General features: G+C 40.3%; 1 protein-coding gene across 3 annotated transcripts in view; it reads left to right on the top strand.

Moving 5' to 3' along the window:
- bco2b (beta-carotene oxygenase 2b) overlaps positions 1-12,410 on the top strand; it is a 31,788-nt gene extending 19,378 nt beyond the window's left edge. For 2 of the 3 annotated variants that reach the window (XM_047390865.1, XM_047390866.1), the window contains 12 exons: positions 5,426-5,563; positions 5,649-5,847; positions 6,005-6,216; positions 6,321-6,436; positions 6,593-6,695; positions 6,795-6,923; positions 7,549-7,709; positions 7,795-7,962; positions 10,829-10,966; positions 11,108-11,290; positions 11,362-11,472; positions 11,738-12,410. In XM_047390865.1, the coding sequence (XP_047246821.1) occupies positions 5,426-5,563; positions 5,649-5,847; positions 6,005-6,216; positions 6,321-6,436; positions 6,593-6,695; positions 6,795-6,923; positions 7,549-7,709; positions 7,795-7,962; positions 10,829-10,966; positions 11,108-11,290; positions 11,362-11,472; positions 11,738-11,854 (1,775 nt within the window). In that variant the 3' untranslated portion in view covers positions 11,855-12,410. Of the gene's footprint in view, positions 1-5,182; positions 5,317-5,425; positions 5,564-5,648; positions 5,848-6,004; positions 6,217-6,320; positions 6,437-6,592; positions 6,696-6,794; positions 6,924-7,548; positions 7,710-7,794; positions 7,963-10,828; positions 10,967-11,107; positions 11,291-11,361; positions 11,473-11,737 lie in introns of those variants that run through there. The other variant, XM_047390867.1, reaches the window with a different exon arrangement.
- Positions 12,411-21,287: the final 8,877 nt, after the last annotated feature.

Below are 21,287 nucleotides of genomic sequence, written 5' to 3'. Positions count from 1 at the left end.
AGAAGGGCTGATTCCAGACCTTGGGGGACCTGCGGAAGCAGTGGACTGAGTCTGGAGTAGAAACATCCAGAGCCACCGTGCACAGGCGTGTGCAGGAAATGGGCTACAGGTGCCGCATTCCCCAGGTCAAGCCACTTTTGAACCAGAAACAGCGGCAGAAGTGCCTGACCTGGGCTACAGAGAAGCAGCACTGGACTGTTGCTCAGTGGTCCAAAGTACTTTTTTCGGATGAAAGCAAATTCTGCATGTCATTCGGAAATCAAGTGCCAGAGTCTGGAGGAAGACTGGGGAGAAGGAAATGCCAAAATGCCAGAAGTCCAGTGTCAAGTACCCACAGTCAGTGATGGTCTGGGGTGCCGTGTCAGCTGCTGGTGTTGGTCCACTGTGTTTTATCAAGGGCAGGGTCAATGCAGCTAGCTATCAGGAGATTTTGGAGCACTTCATGCTTCCATCTGCTGAAAAGCTTTATGGAGATGAAGATTTCATTTTTCAGCACGACCTGGCACCTGCTCACAGTGCCAAAACCACTGGTAAATGGTTTACTGACCATGGCATCACTGTGCTCAATTGGCCTGCCAACTCTCCTGACCTGAACCCCATAGAGAATCTGTGGAATATTGTGAAGAGAACGTTGAGAGACTCAAGACCCAACACTCTGGATGAGCTAAAGGCCGCTATCGAAGCATCCTGGGCCTCCATAAGACCTCAGCAGTGCCACAGGCTGATTGCCTCCATGCCACGCCGCATTGAAGCAGTCATTTCTACAAAAGGATTCCCGACCAAGTATTGAGTGCATAACTGTACATGATTATTTGAAGGTTGACGTTTTTTGTATTAAAAACACTTTTCTTTTATTGGTCGGATGAAATATGCTAATTTTGTGAGATAGGAATTTTGGGTTTTCATGAGCTGTATGCCACAATCATCCATATTAAGACAATAAAAGACCTGAAATATTTCAGTTAGTGTGCAATGAATCTAAAATATATGAATGTTAAATTTGCATCATTACCTTATGGAAAATAATGAACTTTATCACAATATGCTAATATTTTGAGAAGGACCTGTAATTAACTCATTCATGTTGTCAGGTGTCTTCCCCCAGGCCCTGAAAACAGCAGTTATAAAACCATTGTTGAGAAAGAACATAAGTCATGCAGTTCATGGTAAATATATGACTAAAAACTGTTTTTACTGTAAGTAATTTTGCTCACTTCATTAAGACATCAGAAATAAATAGCAAATAAAATCCACATGACCTGCACCATATTCATCCTCGAGGACTGGTCTTCAGTGTTCCTACTAATGAATGCAAGTTTTTCATTGAGTGATACTGGTAAGTTCCAAGTATCAGAAGAACATTCTTTTCTTACACTTAATAAAACCAATGGGGAAAAACCAAGATGTGAAAAAAATATGTCAAGCCATTTTATTTAGGCCAGAAATATACAAATTCCTAAATGTTGTTCGGTTACAAACACAAACCTTACTGTATTTCATTTGGATTTAATGTGTCCAACACAAGTTGGTTAATAACTAAGTCACCTAATTAATAAAGAAAGTCCAGCTGTGTGTAGTTTCATCTTAGTAAAAATCCAGCTGTCCTTTAAAGACTTCACAGGTTGGTTGGAGAACATTAGCAAACAAAGAACATCCATGAAGACCAAGGAACACAGCAGACATGGCTGTCCACCAACAGACAAGACAGGCAAGGAGATCATTAACCAGAAGAACAAACAAAAGGTCCATGGTAACTCTGGATGAGCTGTAGAGACCTGCAGTTCACGTGGGAGAACCTGTTGACTGGATAAAGTTTAGTTGTGTTCTCCCCAAATGTGACCTTCATGGAAGACCTGCAAGAAGAAAGCTACTGCCAACTAGGGCTGCGTGATATAAGAAAATGTTGTGATAACAATATCAATATGCAATACCGGTCAAAGGTTTTAGAACGCTTTTGGTGTACTGGTTTTCTTTACTTTCATTCAATTCAATTTTTTCAATTCAATTCAGTTTTATTTATATAGCGCCAATTCACAACACATGTCGTCTCAAGGCACTTCACAACAGTCAGGTTCATACATTCCAATTAATCCTAACCATTGAACAGTGCAGTCAGATTCAGTTATTTATTCAAATTGGATAAAAAGTTTTTCTATCTAAGGAAACCCAGCAGATTGCATCCAGTCAGTGACTTGCAGCATTCCCTCCTCTTTCATGCCTTTTTACATTGCACATAGATTCTCACTGAAGGCATCAACACTGTAAATGAACACATATGGAATTATGTAGCAAACAAAAAATTGTAAAAGAACTTTAAATATGTTTTATATTTTAGATTCCTTAAAGTAGCCGCCCTTTACTGTAATGACTGAAATATTAACCTTTGGCCATCTCTCAATGCACCTCTAGGATGTTCTTTCAAGACTCCTTGGAAAACGATTTCAGGTGACCACCTCATGAAGCTCATGGAGAGAATGGCAAGAGAGCAAAGGAGTCATCAAAGCAAAGGCTGGCTGTTTGGAAGAATCTAAAATATAAAAATGTTTAGAGTTATTTCACACTTTTTCTTAACTATAATTCCATATGTGTTCATTCAAGGTTTTGTTGTATTTGGTGAGAATCTACAATGTAAATAGTCATGAAAATAAAAAGACCCATTAATTGAGAAAGTAAATCTAAAACGTTTGACCAGTAGTGTATATATTACATAGCAAATATGTCTATTTTCTTCATTCCTCTCTTTCTCATCTGTGCTGTGTAATGTCATTAGTGTCCATTGTGAACATCTGCTGCTGTGAGACTCTGTCCAACTAGCTAAATATTACATTAGCATGAACAATTCAAAAGTTCATAACAGTTGGAATATGTTAGCCAAACGTAATAGCACTCCAAACAGTCCTGTGCGATATGAATAATGCACACACTGATTTTATGATGACGATATACAAGGGTTGGACAATGAAACTGAAACACCTGGTTTTAGACCACAATAATTTATTAGTATGGTGTAGGGCCTCCTTTTGCGGCCAATACAGCGTCAATTCGTCTTGGGAATGACATATACAAGTCCTGCACAGTGGTCAGAGGGATTTTAAGCCATTCTTCTTGCAGGATAGTGGCCAGGTCACTACGTGATACTGGTGGAGGAAAACGTTTCCTGACTCGCTCCTCCAAAACACCCCAAAGTGACTCAATAATATTTAGATCTGGTGACTGTGCAGGCCATGGGAGATGTTCAACTTCACTTTCATGTTCATCAAACCAATCTTTCACCAGTCTTGCTGTGTGTATTGGTGCATTGTCATCCTGATACACGGCACCGCCTTCAGGATACAATGTTTGAACCATTGGATGCACATGGTCCTCAAGAATGGTTCGGTAGTCCTTGGCAGTGACGCGCCCATCTAGCACAAGTATTGGGCCAAGGGAATGCCATGATATGGCAGCCCAAACCATCACTGATCCACCCCCATGCTTCACTCTGGGCATGCAACAGTCTGGGTGGTACGCTTCTTTGGGGCTTCTCCACACTGTAACTCTCCTGGATGTGGGGAAAACAGTAAAGGTGGACTCATCAGAGAACAATACATGTTTCACATTGTCCACAGCCCAAGATTTGCGCTCAATGCACCATTGAAACCGACGTTTGGCATTGGCATGAGTGACCAAAGGTTTGGCTATAGCAGGCCGGCCGTGTATATTGACCCTGTGGAGCTCCCGACGGACAGTTCTGGTGGAAAAAGGAGAGTTGAGGTGCACATTTAATTCTGCCGTGATTTGGGCAGACGTGGTTTTATGTTTTTTGGATACAATCTGGGTTAGCACCCGAACATCCCTTTCAGACATCTTCCTCTTGTGTCCACAGTTAATCCTGTTGGATGTGGTTCGTCCTTCTTGGTGGTATACTGACATTACCATGGATACCGTGGCTCTTGATACATCACAAAGACTTGCTGTCTTGGTCACAGATGCGCCAGCAAGACGTGCACCAACAATTTGTCCTCTTTTGAACTCTAGTACTGTATGTCACCCATAATGTTGTGTGTATTTCAATATTTTGAGCAAAACAGTGCTCTTACCCTGCTAATTGAACCTTCACACTCTGCTCTTACTGGTGCAATGTGCAATCAATGAAGACTGGCTACCAGGCTGGTCCAATTTAGCCATGAAACCTCCCACACTAAAATGACAGGTGTTTTAGTTTCATTGTCCAACCCCTGTATTCGTGAACTATTTTGCAGCCTTAGTGGCAACTGAAGAAAGGCATAAGAATCCCTTGTTTCCAGTTTGCACAGGCCATGTAGAGGAGACAGTCATGTAGAAGAAGGAGCTCTGGTCAGACTCGGTGATGGAGCAAGTTGAAAATTATAAGTCACCGGAATCCTTAGAAAAACTCATTTCTTTTTATTTCAACAAATATATTCACAAACAAATGAAGGCTAACCAACTGACTGAGCATATATATATATATATATATATATATATATGTATATATATATATATATATATATATTAGCTGAACAGACCATTTTAACACAATAGGGCCAACTAAACACCTGACATCTACTAACTACAAAAGAAAGAAAGCAGTACAGGTACGTTTTAATAAACTAAACACGATTTAAAAACAATCCAAAATCAAATGACTCTTCCTGCATTTATCTGCCCTGAGCCCTGACCACCATGTTGGGTTTGGTCAAGTTCCCAGAAATAATGAATGGTAAGGAACCTTTAATGTAATGTAATGGGGGGGGTATTGAAGAAAATTCTGAGCAATCCTAGAAACAAACCTGTTAGAGGCTCCAAAAGAGGTGAAGATCCTTTCAGCAGGACAATGACCCTAAATATCAGATCAGAACTAGAATGGAAAGGTTCAGATCAAAGCATACCCATGTGACAGAATGGCCCAGTCAAAGTCCAGTCCTAATTCAAATTCTTTAAAGCAAAATGGGTAAAAATGTCCATATTCACATGTGCAAAGGTGGTAACAACATATAGGAAAACACTGTAAGAGCAACAAAAGGTGGTTCTATTAATTGAGTATTGATTCAAAGGAGCTAAACACAAATGCACAGATAATTAACACATTGTAGGTTGTGGTTTGTAATGTGACAAAATGTAAAAAAGGTTATGAAATCTTTTGCATGAACTGTATGTTGTGAACATCTCAATTACAAATTGCTTTCAGTAATTGATCTGTTTTCCCCAGCTGGAATAGATACATGACCTGAAAATCGGACATGAGATAAAGAAGTGATTGATCAAAACGATACACTGATTTTCCATTTGACAAGAAGATCATTGCTGATTATCTCTGTAATAAACTTCCACTGATATCAGTTTTATTTAGAACAAAACACCACTGTTTTCTAAAGGCTTATGCACACATCAGATTAGTACCCCTGACAAATTTGTTCCTCTGTAGGCGTGTCACAGTCAGAAGAGAGTATAAAACTGCATAGCTATCTTGGCGAAACAGATGCATCCAAGGAGCAAGACAATAATAAAGGATTTAGTAGCAAGAAGATGGATACCGTAAAACATCACAAGAGCAGGTCCACAGGTAAGCTAATGAAACTACAAGCTTTGAGTCATGATAATGTGCAGGAAGGTTTTCATGCATAAAGTTTCCTGATTTCTTTCCACAGAAGACAAAGAATCCAAATCTAGGAAGAATCCCAAGCACTTCACAGATGTTCATGGTCTTCCTTGCATTGAGAGGATTGTAACCTCAGTGGAAGACACTCCTGAGCCCATTAGCACCGACATCATTGGCACCATCCCAAATTGGATACACGGGAACTTCTTGAGAAATGGGCCAGGAAAGTTTGAGATAGGTAACCACAGGTGAGTGCAACATCTGGGTTTCCCTTTATAAAGCACATTGGTCTGTGAGAAGGTGCTCTGTAAGTGAATGTCTACTGATTTACTTTAACTGTTCCTCCATGTAATGCTGCCCAGACTCCATTGCTAACCTTCCTTCTGGTCTCTCCATCATCCAAAGGTTCAACCACTGGTTTGATGGTATGGCTCTCCTGCACCAGTTCAAAATATCAAATGGACAGGTTACTTACAAGAGCCGGTTCCTGTCAAGTGACAGCTACCAATCCAACAAGGACCAGGACCGCATTGTGATGTCTGAGTTTGGGACTGTTACCATGCCAGATCCATGTAAAAACGTCTTCCAGCGCTTCCTGTCAAGGTTTGAATTACCAAGTGAGTGCTGTGTACTGTTGCACAAAAACTAAAAGCAAATAGTTTAGATACTTGATCTAAATGTTAAACAAATGAGTCACTAGCAACTTTTTCTTCTCCTCTAGAACCAACAGACAACGCCAATGTGAGTTTTGTAACCTACAAGGGTGATTTCTATGTCAGCACAGAAACTAATATTATGCACAAGGTGGACCCAGAGACCCTGGAAGCAACTCAGAAAGTAAGAATGAACTGATTTATATTCATGCTATTTTATAACCCCTAAATAAAGTCAGGACAGATTCAGAGATTACCTCAACTCCCTGTGTTATCATCAGCTGAATATAATAACAAAATAGAATGGAAAATGGAAGCTGAGACCATTTCAATGCTTTAGGTGGACTGGAGCAAATTTATTGCAGTAAATGGAGCAACAGCACATCCCCATACTGAGCCAGATGGAACAGCGTATAACATGGGCAATTCGTACAGCACCAAAGGTATTTCATATCATTATAATAGGACCCAAATGTGCAACAACACCACTCCTCACATGTTTAAAGAAATCCACTAAGGGTCTGTTGGATCTGTTCTAACAGGAGCATACTACAACATTATCAGAGTGCCTCCAACCAAGGAAGCAGAGGAGGAAACCCTGGAGGGAACCACAGTGCTGTGCTCGATTCCAGCAGAGGACAAGACCAAACCCTCTTACTACCACAGCTTTGGTCAGTCAAACATCTGCGAAAGATCCTGATGATTTTATCCTCATGTGAATGTGTAAACTGATACAGAACTCATTACTTATTCAATCTGATCTGCATTTAGCCCAAAATTATTCATAACCCTGGAAGATTTACATGCAAAATTATTTTCATTCAATCTAGAGACAGGCAACTGTCAAAAGATTATGATGTAAAAGTATCAGTTTTACAAAGAAAAAGAAATATTGTTTATTTTTATAAATGTTATGATGAAAAGTCATGTTAAAAATTATCTATACTCTATATTAATGTAAGTCTTGATTGGCAGTCAAACCCTTGTAATAATTGTTGATCAGCTTTTTGAATGTTTCCACTGGAATTTACATTATTTTTTATTTTTTGCTGATGATCTCCAAGTCTTTTTGGTTGGAAGGCCCACTAGCCATCACCCTAATCTTTAGCGATCTCCACAGAATCAGGTCATTACTCTGACTGGGCCATTTCCAAATGTCAACATTACTTCCTGTAAGAAGAACATGTTTATGAAATAAAAAGATGAAATTACACCTTAATCTGCCAGATTTATGAATAATTTTGTTACTACAGAATTCTAAAAATGAACTAATATAAGTATGTGGATATGTTGCAGCAATGTCTGAGAACTATGTGGTGTTCATTGAGCAGCCCATCAAGATGGATCTGCTTAAGATTGTGACCGGCAAATTAACAAGAAAAAGCATCAGCAATTGCTTCTCCTGGAACCCCAAACTCAACACTGTCCTTCACCTGATTCACAAACACACAGGGAAGGTAAGCACAGGTTCCTTAAAGGTGAAATATTTTACCTTTTGTTAGATACATTTTTAACATTTTCATTTCTGTTTCTGACTGTCAGGTAAGCCCAATCCAGTATCTTGCCAAGCCCATGTCTACCTTTCACCAAATCAACGCCTACGAGGAGCATGGTTTCCTTATCATAGACCTGTGTGCTTCGGACGGTGGTCAGGCTATAGCAAACTACAACATCCAGAACCTGCGCAAGTCTGGAGAGGCCCTTGATGAGGTCAGATGATCGAGTACAATAAAATGCCAAACCCTTGTAAGCTCACCAGCCAATTAGATTCACCCTACCTGTTAATACAAACAGCAATTCCACCAATTACATGGCTGCAACTCTTTGCATTTAGACATTTAGAAGCAGAGGTGACAGTTTGCCGAAGTTCAAAACTAGCACCAGAATGAGGAAGAAAGGGAATTTAAGTCTTTGAACTTGGAATGGTTGTCGGTGCCAGATGGAATGGTGTATTTGAGACTTTGATAATCAACTAAGATTTTCAACACTACCATTTCCGGTTTGCAGAGAATGGTTAGAAAAAAATCCACTGAGAAGCAGGTATGTGGAGCATAATCTTGTTTTTCTAAAAATAATATAAAAAGATTTTTTGGCAGTAGTGGCCTTTGTACAGTAATCAGAGGGTGGAGAGAGAAGGGGCAGACATGAAGCAAATGGCATGAGAATCTGAGAAACTGAGTCACCAACGACCCCAGCATTATCTTGTTTTATGTTGGTTAGAAGGTCTTATTCCTGTAGAGGACAATGAGTTGACTGGTTCAAGGAGCAACGTTAGCCACAGCATGTGGAATGTTACAATGTCAAACCTCAACAAAGTTGAATTACAGGTCCTTCTCAAAATATTAGCATATTGTGATAAAGTTCATTATTTTCCATAATGTCATGATGAAAATTTAACATTCATATATTTTAGATTCATTGCACACTAACTGAAATATTTCAGGTCTTTTATTGTCTTAATACGGATGATTTTGGCATACAGCTCATGAAAACCCAAAATTCCTATCTCACAAAATTAGCATATTTCATCCGACCAATAAAAGAAAAGTGTTTTTAATACAAAAAACGTCAACCTTCAAATAATCATGTACAGTTATGCACTCAATACTTGGTCGGGAATCCTTTTGCAGAAATGACTGCTTCAATGCGGCGTGGCATGGAGGCAATCAGCCTGTGGCACTGCTGAGGTCTTATGCAGGCCCAGGATGCTTCGATAGCGGCCTTTAGCTCATCCAGAATGTTGGGTCTTGAGTCTCTCAACGTTCTCTTCACAATATCCCACAGATTCTCTATGGGGTTCAGGTCAGGAGAGTTGGCAGGCCAATTGAGCACAGTTATACCATGGTCAGTAAACCATTTACCAGTGGTTTTGGCACTGTGAGCAGGTGCCAGGTCGTGCTGAAAAATGAAATCTTCATCTCCATAAAGCTTTTCAGCAGATGGAAGCATGAAGTGCTCCAAAATCTCCTGATAGCTAGCTGCATTGACCCTGCCCTTGATAAAACACAGTGGACCAACACCAGCAGCTGACACGGCACCCCAGACCATCACTGACTGTGGGTACTTGACACTGGACTTCTGGCATTTCCTTCTCCCCAGTCTTCCTCCAGACTCTGGCACGTTGATTTCCGAATGACACGCAGAATTTGCTTTCATCCGAAAAAAGTACTTTGGAGCACTGAGCAACAGTCCAGTGCTGCTTCTCTGTAGCCCAGGTCAGGCGCTTCTGCCGCTGTTTTTGGTTCAAAAGTGGCTTGACCTGGGGAATGCGGCACCTGTAGCCCATTTCATGCACACGCCTGTGCACGGTGGCTCTGGATGTTTCTACTCCAGACTCAGTCCACTGCTTCCGCAGGTCCCCCAAGGTCTGGAATCAGCCCTTCTCCACAATCTTCCTCAGGGTCCGGTCACCTCTTCTCGTTGTGCACCATTTTCTGCCACACTTTTTCCTTCCCACAGACTTCCCACTGAGGTGCCTTGATACAGCACTCTGGGAACAGCCTATTCATTCACAAATTTCTTACTGTGTCTTACCCTCTTGCTTGAGGGTGTCAATAGTGGCCTTCTGGACAGCAGTCAGGTCGGCAGTCTTACCCATGATTGGGGTTTTGAGTGATGAACCAGGCTGGGAGTTTTAAAAGCCTCAGGAATATTTTGCAGGTGTTTAGAGTTAACTCGTTGATTCAGATGATTAGGTTCATAGCTCGTTTAGAGACCCTTTTAATGATATGCTAATTTTGTGAGATAGGAATTTTGGATTTTCATGAGCTGTATGCCAAAATCATCCGTATTAAGACAATAAAAGACCTGAAATATTTCAGTTAGTGTGCAATGAATCTAAAATATATGAATGTTAAATTTTCATCATGACATTATGGAAAATAATTAACTTTATCACAATATGCTAATATTTTGAGAAGGACCTGTACAGCAGCAGAGGACCACACTGGGTGTCACTCTTATCAGCTATGAGGCTATAATGCATGCAGGCTCACCAAATCTGGAAAATAATATATTGGAATAAATGTTGTCTTATTCTGAGTCAAGAATTTTGTATCAGTGGTCCAGGCTGGTGGTGGTGGTGTTAGGTACACTTTTGGCTTTTAATACTAATTGAGCATTACTATCCATTCATTTTCTATACCCGCTTACTCGATGTCAGGGTGGTGGGGGGAGGGGTCATTGGGTGAGAGGCAGAGTTAAACTCTGGTTGGTCACCAGTCAATCACAAGGTAACATATAGATAGAAAAAACAAGCACACACACACTTTTCCTTAGGGAAATGAAGGGAAGACTCTGGGATGAATTTCAGTGTACCCAGACAGAACCCATGCTAGTGTACCCAGACAGAACCCATGCTTGCACAAGGACAACATGAAAAATCCATCCAGAAAGGCCCCGGTTAGAATTTGAGGATTTCCAGCTGCAAAGAACAGCAACAACTATGCCACCATGCAGCCCGTAGTTATAATCAGCTCTAAACAAAAGATCTGCTTTAATGTGAGACTTTCAGTTCTTCATTCAGCTGAAAGCTTCTTATTTACTGAGGCTCATAGGATTCATATTTCTTCACTAGGTGTATAACACCCTGTGCAGAGTCTTTCCTCGACGTTTTGTGCTGCCTCTCAGGATTGAGCCCGGCACACCTTACAACCAGAACCTGATTGACCTGCCCAACTGCACAGCCACCGCTGTTAGAACTGGCAAAAACAAGGTATGCAGCCAAATGACACATATCATTTGTAGAAAGCATTGTGTAAGCCCTGGATTTTTATCCTACTGTTTGGTAGGAGAGCATTGTTTCAAAACTCTGTTTAGCTAAAATGTTATTTATGATGCAAACTTTTATGTGTAGGTGTTCTGTACCCATGAGGATCTCCATGGGGAGGATCTCCATATGTATGGGGGTCTGGAGTTTCCACAGATCAATTATGGCAAGTACAACATGCACCCATATCGCTACTTCTATGGCTGTGGCTTCAGACACCTTGTAGGGGACACTCTACTGAAGGTGGACCTCCAGGGGAAAGAAATGAAGGTAAGCTAAAATATAACAACAAATAAATGCCACAAAATCTTTAATATGTAACACATGTATTTCACAAAAAGGTGTGGGAGGATCCTGGTCTGTATCCCTCCGAGCCAGTCTTTGTCCCCTGTCCCAATGCTACAGAGGAGGATGACGGTGTCATCCTGTCTGTGGTCATCACGCCAATCAAGGTCAGTCAAACAGTTGTGATTAGTGGGGAATTTTGATACCTCACAAGGAGGAAATTAGGAATCAGACTGCAGCGCATTCATACCAGTCCTGTCAGGATATATTATTTGAAGTCCCCTGTTACAATCCTTATTATCTCAGCACTAGTTTAGAAGAAAACTAGTATTTTTACAAGCTTCACCAATCCTACTTTATAGAATTGCAATGTTACAGTACGTGCCAACTAATTACTTCCCTTTTATATTTGCCTTTTTTTTTTTATTTCAGGACAAGAGTACATTCCTCCTGGTTTTGGATGCAAAGACATTTGAGGAGCTGGGGAGGGCTGTAGTGCCTGTCAACATCCCATACGGCTTCCACGGAACATTCAGTAGCACCGCCTAGACATGACTGGAAAAACATCTAACCTTGGTTAGCCCTACCGTCCCAAATGGTTCTGTCCAATTACATTACTACAAACCCTGCAAGGCTCACTGTAATGTTAGTGCTACATGTGCACAGCACAACCCAAGGCTTTGTGCAAACAGTGCCTGTATAAAGAAAAGCTTAACTTAATAGAAGGTGAGAGTGTGACATATATGAGACTAAATGTAATGGATGGCACAATAACTGACTAGAATATGACCTAATCAACAGGAACTGATCATTTAAAGCATATATCTTTCCTGTTTTCCTGCAGCTCTAAAACTTCATTGGTCATGTAAAAGGAATGCAGCAGCCCTACAAGACTTTTTTAATTTTAGGGTGACTGAGTTTATGACTCAGGGATAATTGTTTTTTTTTTTTTTATCATTCATGCTTCCCTTTTATGTGTGTATGCAAAGAACATCATTTGTCACTATTCTACATAATGTAAGGACAGGTTGAATAAGTTGAGACGTTTTCTATTCATTTAACATTTTATTTCAGCAGAAATAAATAAAATGATGTTGTGAATGGCTTCTGTTGTCATGCGTCTCTAAAGCAAATGTATGTTTACAGATTTAATAGAACAAAAAGAGGCACTTTAACACATTTCCATATGAACCGCAGAGAGATCATGTTTAGTACACTAGCAGGGTGACCACAGAAATAAAACAAACACACCTGCCTCATCTCCACGCAGCAGATTTAGCTCTGCAGTTTATCAGAAATTAGAGCCAAAGTTTGCCTCAGGTTGCTCTTCTTCTCTTTCAGGTATGACTCTAGATTTCGAGCTTCTGTCAGGATGTCCTCCAGCTCCTTCATCTGGGTCGTATCTGCTGCAGCTCTCTCACTAGAAGAAATCAGACTGATGTTAAAGATGTGATCGAACTCCTAAGAACAGGAAAAAGTTCAGTGGTGACTTATTTTATCAGGCTGGACTATCACCAGATTTTAGGTAGAGCTTTAAAATGAAAAACAAAAAAGATTTGTTGATAACAATATTTAAATTCAACCAGGCTGTTCATCAGCTGTTAGCATTTTAAGACTACAGCCCCAAACCCCTCAAAACAATGGTAAAAGTGTCAACAAAAGTTGAAATAGTGAGCAACCCCACTTCACATCACTTCAATATTTAATTTAGAAACACTTGATATGTTCCCCTCAGCCTGGTGGTTTTGATGAATATGGTTTCCATAAGAGCCTTTACCTTCTGGACATATTTATATTGCAACGCGCTGCTTGGACTGTAATACATGTTAGCTAAATATTTAGGTATTCAAGCCCTCCATGTCTGTAATTTATTCATTGTTTATTGCAGATATAAGTTTTAGGACATTGGTTACGTACTGTGGACAACATGCATAAATACAGACTGTAAAGGACACTTTTTAGAGAGGGAACAGGAGGAAGGAGGGTTCTAGGCTACAGCCCCTATAGTTTAAAACACCCCAGAATGAGTTCATTAAAAGTACGCACCTAAATTACCGTGTGACAAAACTGAGTACTGACAGTCATTTAAGGGCAAGGTGATGCAAAACTCCCACGTGAAGTCATTAAGAAACTACAACCGATTTGTTTTATTTCCAAAACGACAGACATGGGCCAGAAGCAGCTAGTACAATAAAACTTTGTTGTTGAGATGAAAACAATGAATCTCTTTTTTCCAGCAGCTGGATAGACTGCTTTCTCTTTGCTAGACGAACGTTGTGAAATGTTGTCCTGTTGAGAGTAAACAAGTATACCTACACATAGCAAGCCATGATTTGATACCTCTGTGGAACCAGAGGGTCTATTGGTCCACTGAAGGAAAAAGCTCTCAGATCATGAGAACAGGTAACATTCCTGGGGATCTTTTGTCTCACCCCTCACGATCTTCTAAGTAATGTGAATGACTGTCTTACTGTGTTCAACTATGGCAAAGGATCGATCCAAGAGGCCTTGGTAGAGCAGCTAAACACTGCTGCCACATTCAGCCGGAAAGCCTTTTAGCCTTTGCCATGGGAGGGTCATATCACAGGAATGCCTGAAACATGGCATGAAAACTAGATTCATGAGCACATTTAGGCTTTTTAAGGCTAATAGTCCTAAACTTTTAATCAGCTGATGAACAGTCTGACTGTAAATGCTTTTTTTTGTGGTTTTTCGCTACTTTTTCTTCTTTTTGCATTTCAATTTCTAATTACAACCTGGTTATGGTCTCCAGCACTAAATATCAATGAATATCTGTTATTTCTTCACTGATATTAAAGTTTTGATCAGGGGTGTATCGGAATGGTAGAAAGTGTCAGTGCTTGTGGTCAAAACTATTAAAAACTGTGTTCAGGATGTGTGACGTAAATGCTTTGGTGGCCATGGTTAAATGGAACTTTCTGTGGTCTTCTATGAACTACCTAGAAACCCACTTTTCTCAAGCCCTAGGCAGCTGCATAGCTAACCATCACACATAGAGACATCTTCCATCTGCACATTGCAGTTGCTTCACTAAAACAACAGAAGCTGAGTTATTGGAATACCTTAACATCTCAGTAAATTTTCCGACCAGCAAGCTGATCTCTCTTCCTGCACCTGAAATAAGGAACAAATGGCCAGAAACTGTCACTAAGTGTTAAAAAAACAAAAGAAATAGAAAAAAATATATAATGTGTTATAAGCATATTTCAGTTTGCAGAAGTAAAAGAGACTCTTTGTCAGCAACTATGAGTGGTTAAAAAAGTTTCCACTAGAGCCAGTTTGTCTAAACTGACACATCCTGTTTTTTATTTCCCACCTTTCGCTACATGTGTGACCTACCCCATGTCTGAAATGCCTTTCTTGGTAAAAATAGATTTTGGACAGAATCACACTACTATCTGTGAAAGGCATACCTGCAGCTGTGGGATCAAATGCATGGGCTGAATCTAAACTAGAAGCTTCTGAAAGAGCTTTTTTCTTCTTTGGTGGAGATTTGTCTTGCTTTGAATGGGAACAATCAATCTGTAGCAAAGAGAGAAGACACACACTTGTCATGTCAGAAGTGAGGCTGCTCCTTACTACCACTGGATCATCTGTCAGACATGTGAACACACATAATCCAGCTTTCTTGACATGTATTGTCCAGAATAAAATGACACAGGTTTAGGAACATGTTTTGCAAATAAATATGAAATGTGGGCTGTGTATTTGTATCCAGTCTCTGGCAGATTCACCAGCCCCTTTAAACCTGTCCATAAAAATCCAGTCAATAAAATCCAGTGAAACAAGTAGTCATGGTCTGGCAGTGTTGGTGTGTGTTTGTGTTGGTGCTCTCCTTCCTGGTTAAACCTGCAGTTAATCATCTCATTGGCAACAGGGTGTTTAGGATCAGCACTTCTCCTGTCTCATCACCTGGTTATCTGTTCAGATCACAGTAACCGAGCAGCTATGATGAAGGCCATACCCGTTGTTACTCTAAGTGAATTATCTAAAACCTTCTGTGACTTACCTCCAGACTCTGTTCCTTTTTCCTTAAATCTCAGCTCCTTCCTTCGAGCTTTGAGCCAAATCACCTCCGCTCCAAGACTACTGAACACTAATATGGAAACCCACCAAAAAGCATGCTGGATTCTCGCCACTAAGAGACGAGATACTGGTCCACCACAACCTGCTGCTTACCTGCTCGTTTTGCCCCACCACATCTTATCCCTGGCAAAGCCAGCTAACTAGATGACAGAACCCTGCCATATTCACCTGTCAACCCTCCAACTCATCTTCACTCCTCCTCTGCCACCACCACCCGAGGATCTACTACCAACTTCTAAGCACAAGACTTCAACCATACAAGTAACTATGGCTGCACAATATGTCCGCAATATATCGTCATCACAATATCGTTGTATGCAATATTCTTATCGCAGAGGACAGCTTGGAGTGCTATAATTGTTAGTTTATATACAGTGCCTTGTGAAAGTTCTTGGCCCCCTTGAACTGGTCAACCTCTTGCCTAATTTCAGGCTTCAAACATTAAGATATAAAATTTAAATTTTCTGTGAAGAATCAACAACAAGTGGGACACAATCATGAAGTGGAATGAAATTTATTGGATGTGTCAAACTTTTTTAACAAATAAACTGAAAAGTGGGGCGTGCAATATTATTCGGCCCCTTGCGTTAATACTTTGTAGCGCCACCCTTTGCTGCAATTACAGCTGCACGTCGCTTGGGGTTTGTTTCTATCAGTTTTGCACATCGAGAGACTGAAATTCTTGCCCATTCTTCCTTGCAAAACAGCTGGAGCTCAGTGAGGTTGGATGGAGTGCGTTCATGAACAGCAGTCTTCAGCTCTTTCCACAGATTCTCGATTAGATTCAGGTCTGGACTTTGACTTGGCCATTCCAACACTTGGATACGTTTATTTGTGAACCATTCCATTGTAGATTTGGTTTTATGTTTTGGATCATTGTCTTGTTGGAAGATAAATCTCCATCCCAGTCTCAGGTCTCTTGCAGACTCCAACAGGTTTTCTTCCAGAATGGTCCTGTATTTGGACCCATCCATCTTCCCATCAATTTGGACCATCTTCCCTGTCCCTGCTGATGAAAAGCAGGCCCAAACCATGATGCTGCCACCACCATGTTTGACAGTGGGGATGGTGTGTTCAGGGTGATGAGCTGTGTTGCTTTTACACCAAACATATTGTTTTGCATTGTGGTCAAACAATTTGATTTTGGTTTCATCTGATCAGAGCACCTTCTTCCACATGTTTGGTGCGTCTCCCAGGTGGCTTGTGGCAAACTCTAGATGAGGGTTTTTATGGATATCTTTGAGAAATGGCTTTCTTCTTGCCACTCTTCCATAAAGGCCAGATTTGTGCAGTGTACGACTGATTGTTGTCCTATGGACAGACTCTCCCACCTCAGCTGTAGATCTCTGCAGTTCATCCAGAGTGATCATGGGCCTCTTGGCTGCATCTCTGATCATTCTTCTCCTTGTTCGAGATGAAAGTTTAGAGGGACGGCCGGGTCTTGGTAGATTTGCAGTGGTCTGATACTCCTTCCATTTCAATATGATTGCTTGCACAGTGCTCCTTGGGATGTTTAAAGCTTGGGAAATCTTTTTGTATCCAAATCCGGCTTTAAACTTCTCCACAACAGTATCTCGGACCTGCCTGGTGTGTTCCTTGGTCTTCATGATGCTCTCTGTGCTTTGAACAGAACCCTGAGACTATCACAGAGCAGGTGCATTTATACGGAGACTTGATTACACACAGGTGGATTCTATTTATTATCATCAGACATTTGAGACAACATTGGATCATTCAGAGATCCTCACTGAACTTCTGGAATGAATTTGCTGCACTGAAATTAAAGGGGCCGAATAATATTGCACGCCCCCCTTTTCAGTTTTTTATTTGTTAAAAAAGTTTGACACATTCAATAAATTTCATTCCACTTCACGATTGTGTCCCACTTGTTGTTGATTCTTTACAGAAAATTTTAATTTTATATCTTTATATTTGAAGCCAGAAATGTGGCAAGAGGTTGAAAAGTTCAAGGGGGCCGCGTACTTTCACAAGGCACTGTATTAGCCAGTTGGACAGAGTCTCACAGCAGCAGATGCTCACACCGGACACTAATGACATCAAAAAGCTACAGGTCACTGAGTAATGGCAGCATAGATGAGAAAGAGAGGAATGAAGAAAATAATAAAATATTGCAATATTATCGCTATCACAAGATGTTTTAATATTATGCAGTGCTTCATGTAACATTATCCAGCATTCAAAATACACTTCCTCGTCTGAATGATCCTAATTAAAAGTTTCCTGCTCAGGAGTTACACAGCTAAAATCATCCCACAGCTTCCTACAGGAGTCACCGATGGGTAAAAACATTCCATCTGTGTGTCATTTACCCTCACCTTAAATACATCTGATCTGCACAAAGATTTCTAAATGACCTCATTGTCAGGAATCTGGGGTTCTGTGTCTGTGTGGTTGGTTCTGTCTGTTTGTGGAGTTTTAGGTCTCCACTGGAGGGCGCAGTTGGACCGGAGCTTCTGGACCTGTGGAGGGTGGATTGCACACCTGTTCATTATCAAGTCATCAGCTGTATCAGTGTATGAGGAGCAGGCTGCCCGTCCTTTGATGCTTGAGTGTTAACCTAAGTAGAAAACCTAAGCCCTCTGAGGTTCTAGTGATCCTTTCTTTGTTCAAGGCAACCCTCGAGCTGACACCAAGTACCTCCTCTGTGCGCTCCTGGATCTCAAGCCATAAAACATACTACAAACAATTGCCTTCTGATCTTCACTCCATGGCTGGCAACCTCAAGGCTCCTCATCATCCTCACCCTCTGTGCAACCTGTCCCATCTACACCTCCGTTCCTCGCTAACCATCACACCCCCCTTACCTTCTAAACCACCACATGGTCCTCTTCCCCGGATTCCTCTTGTTCCCCCTGGTGTTCATCTTCTGCACCTACCAGTAAGCCTTCTCCATTCCTTCAGCATTTTCCCTGCAATATTTCCTCTGCTCTCTTCCTCAGTGACCATGATCTCCTTCATATTCAATATGACGGTAATAAAGTTTCTTCTCATCTCCTGGGAGTATTCGTGCATGCTGGTCAGGCAGTTAAACAAAACCATGACAATCATGTAATAACGGACCGTTATAAAATGTGTAAATATATAAAACACTGTTTGCATGGGTCTTCAGGATTAAGGAATTATCTCGAGCCTGTAATTACACTTTTTGCATATTTTTAACAGGCCGTAATAATATTTATCGATGAACTTGCCCACAACCTTGACACCAGATCATTCTACATCTGTGCGAGCCTCGTGTAAAGCGAGTGACACCAGAGTACTTTGATCTACAGGGGAATCACCAAACATTTCTATACTGTGTATTGCTCAGGTGAATGCTGCTGAATTGTAAGCCACGCCCCTTTGGTGTTGAATGCACTCTTGTATGGTTACATGTTAGCTGCAGAGCTAATCATTCAAGGGTGCCACCTGGAGAAACCTTGTTGCAGACTGTTCTTCTGCTACACTGCCACTGAATGTGACCAGTCTGTGTAACCTAGTGTAATGTAAAAATTGTTTTTCCCTAACTATTTAATCTGTATAAGGTAAATATTTCTGATACTAAAATCAGTTTATAAATGAAAAACGGCATTCAAGGTTTTCTGTAAATATTTCATTTCAGCAAATAGACAAGTCAAAACGTATTTCTTCTCATAGCACACACTAATACCAGTGACGTGGAAATTAGCAATAAGTCTTTGCATGAAGTGGCGTCAGCTGTTCCTACCTCTTGGGACGTTGTCTGGTTTGGCCCTTTGTTGCTGCTGCTCAGTGTCTGTTTAGTTACTGCTGGTGGCATCAGTTTTCCTGCCATTGTTGTCATGTCTTTCATTACGATGAGATGAAACTGTAAACAAGACATTTGCCACTTCAGTGACTGTTTCTAATACTCTGAGACATGTTACAATTGACAAGTCACACAGACGCAGGGGTCCAATGCAGGTAATGTCGAAAGTTGTAAGGTTCAGAATAAAAAGTGTTAAATGTAACAACCTTAGTTTCATGTCTTCAGTTAACAAACGTGGAATATTGCTCATACAGACTGCTCACTAAATTGATACTGCATTTAGATCAGTATCTGTGATAACTCCACCTCTCAAACACCAACTAGACATTCTTTAGTAGAACCACCTGTCTGCGTGGCTGGCTGTCCCACTGCACGACTTGCATTCATTTGGGAGCTCATTGCCCAGAATGTTCATTTTGCTCTTGCAGGTATAAAACCACTGGCACAAAATTTGGGAACACTACTCTTAGAGGATGTTCAGTCAGTTGTAGAAGAATAATCACATGTAATCAAAACTACTTTCTTTAACAGTTGAACAGTCTGGGTTTGCAAAATATATTTCTGGCACTGTCGTCACTAATAAACCTGTTTCAGATGAAGTCGAGAATAAAATGTGTCTTTTTGATGGCAGTGTCTGTGCATTTCCTGAAGAGGAAATGACTTCCATCTGACCTCCCTTACATAACATTCAGTCCCATATTGTCAATGATTGTGGAAATGTGCTTGTTTTATTCACTAAATTATGTTTTTATCAGAATAGCACCTAGCATTTCATTCCATCTCCTGTCATCCATCTCCTTGGCCAAAGCAGATTTGCAATCAATAACTGAATCCCACTTTCATCCAGTCATCCACAGTCCATGACAGCTTCTCTTTAGCCCACTGGAGCCGTGTTCTCGTCTGATTTGATGTTATTGATGGTTCTACGTCTCAGTCTGTTTCTTACAGTATTTTCACACACACTGAACCCTCTCTGTGCTGTTTGGGTTTTGATTTTCTTTTGTGTTTAACTTATTTTACTGAGTTTATTAGTGCCATTACGGTCTTGCAGTATTCAGTTCATTATCGTTGTTAGGGCCTTACCATATTATAAAGGGCCAAAATGAAATAAAGAAATATATCATGATAATAAATATATGTCCCATGAAATAATTAAATATACCATTGTTTAATACATCATTACATATTTTCACTATGCATTAAATTATTGAATGCTCAATTAAATAAATGCCCCATTAAATGATAAATTTACCCTAAAAAATTGCAAAATAAAATAATTAAATGTGATTTTTATTATTCATCATTATGAATTGTATTTCATAGTTTAAAATGCATATTTAATTATCTAATGGTAGATTGATTTATTGGATGGGACATTTATTTATTTCATGATATATGTATTCAATAAATGTTGTCTCTTTTAGCCCTGCACGTTTCTGCGTATAATGACTGAATGAGCTCATTCATTCATTACACATTCACTGAACTGAATTACCCATAGAGTGGGTTTACATTAAAAACAGCTGAATATTTACATTTTTGTTGTTTTTATTTTATCAGCAACTTTCACTTTTATTGTTCTGCCTTTAATGGTAAACAGAAGCTAACACTACACTAAAACTAAGAAAAATAAAAATTAGCTATGAAGCTAGTCGCTACACTACTGCTAAAAAAACGAAACAGGTACAAAGACTGTTTAGAGATAACTACCCGCAGGCTCACTCACAAGTGTAAATGGTCCGTCGAAGAATCAGATATATTCATGTATCAGTTTCATGAAAACACGTGAAATTCACGGTATTTTACTGCGTTTTTATCCCCAACCGAACTGAAAGGTTTCAATTTTAGAGGGATGCTAGGCTACAGAGCAGCTCGTGTCAACCACGTGCTGCATTCAGGGCTCATGAAAACATCGGGACAAAGAAACTGCGCAGATTTGTGGTAACGTCTTCAACTGAAGATTGAATAAATTGTATAATAGAAAAATAACTTTATGCTTTTTATTTATACGGCTACAAAACACATTCACCCAACGTTGATGCTAATATTTACAAACGCCTCTCTTAGAGTTTGCTGTAAAACAACACA

The sequence above is a fragment of the Girardinichthys multiradiatus genome, chromosome 18 (assembly GCF_021462225.1).
Source record: "Girardinichthys multiradiatus isolate DD_20200921_A chromosome 18, DD_fGirMul_XY1, whole genome shotgun sequence".
Lineage (NCBI taxonomy): Eukaryota > Metazoa > Chordata > Actinopteri > Cyprinodontiformes > Goodeidae > Girardinichthys > Girardinichthys multiradiatus.
This window is presented reverse-complemented; position numbering and strand designations above follow the sequence as displayed.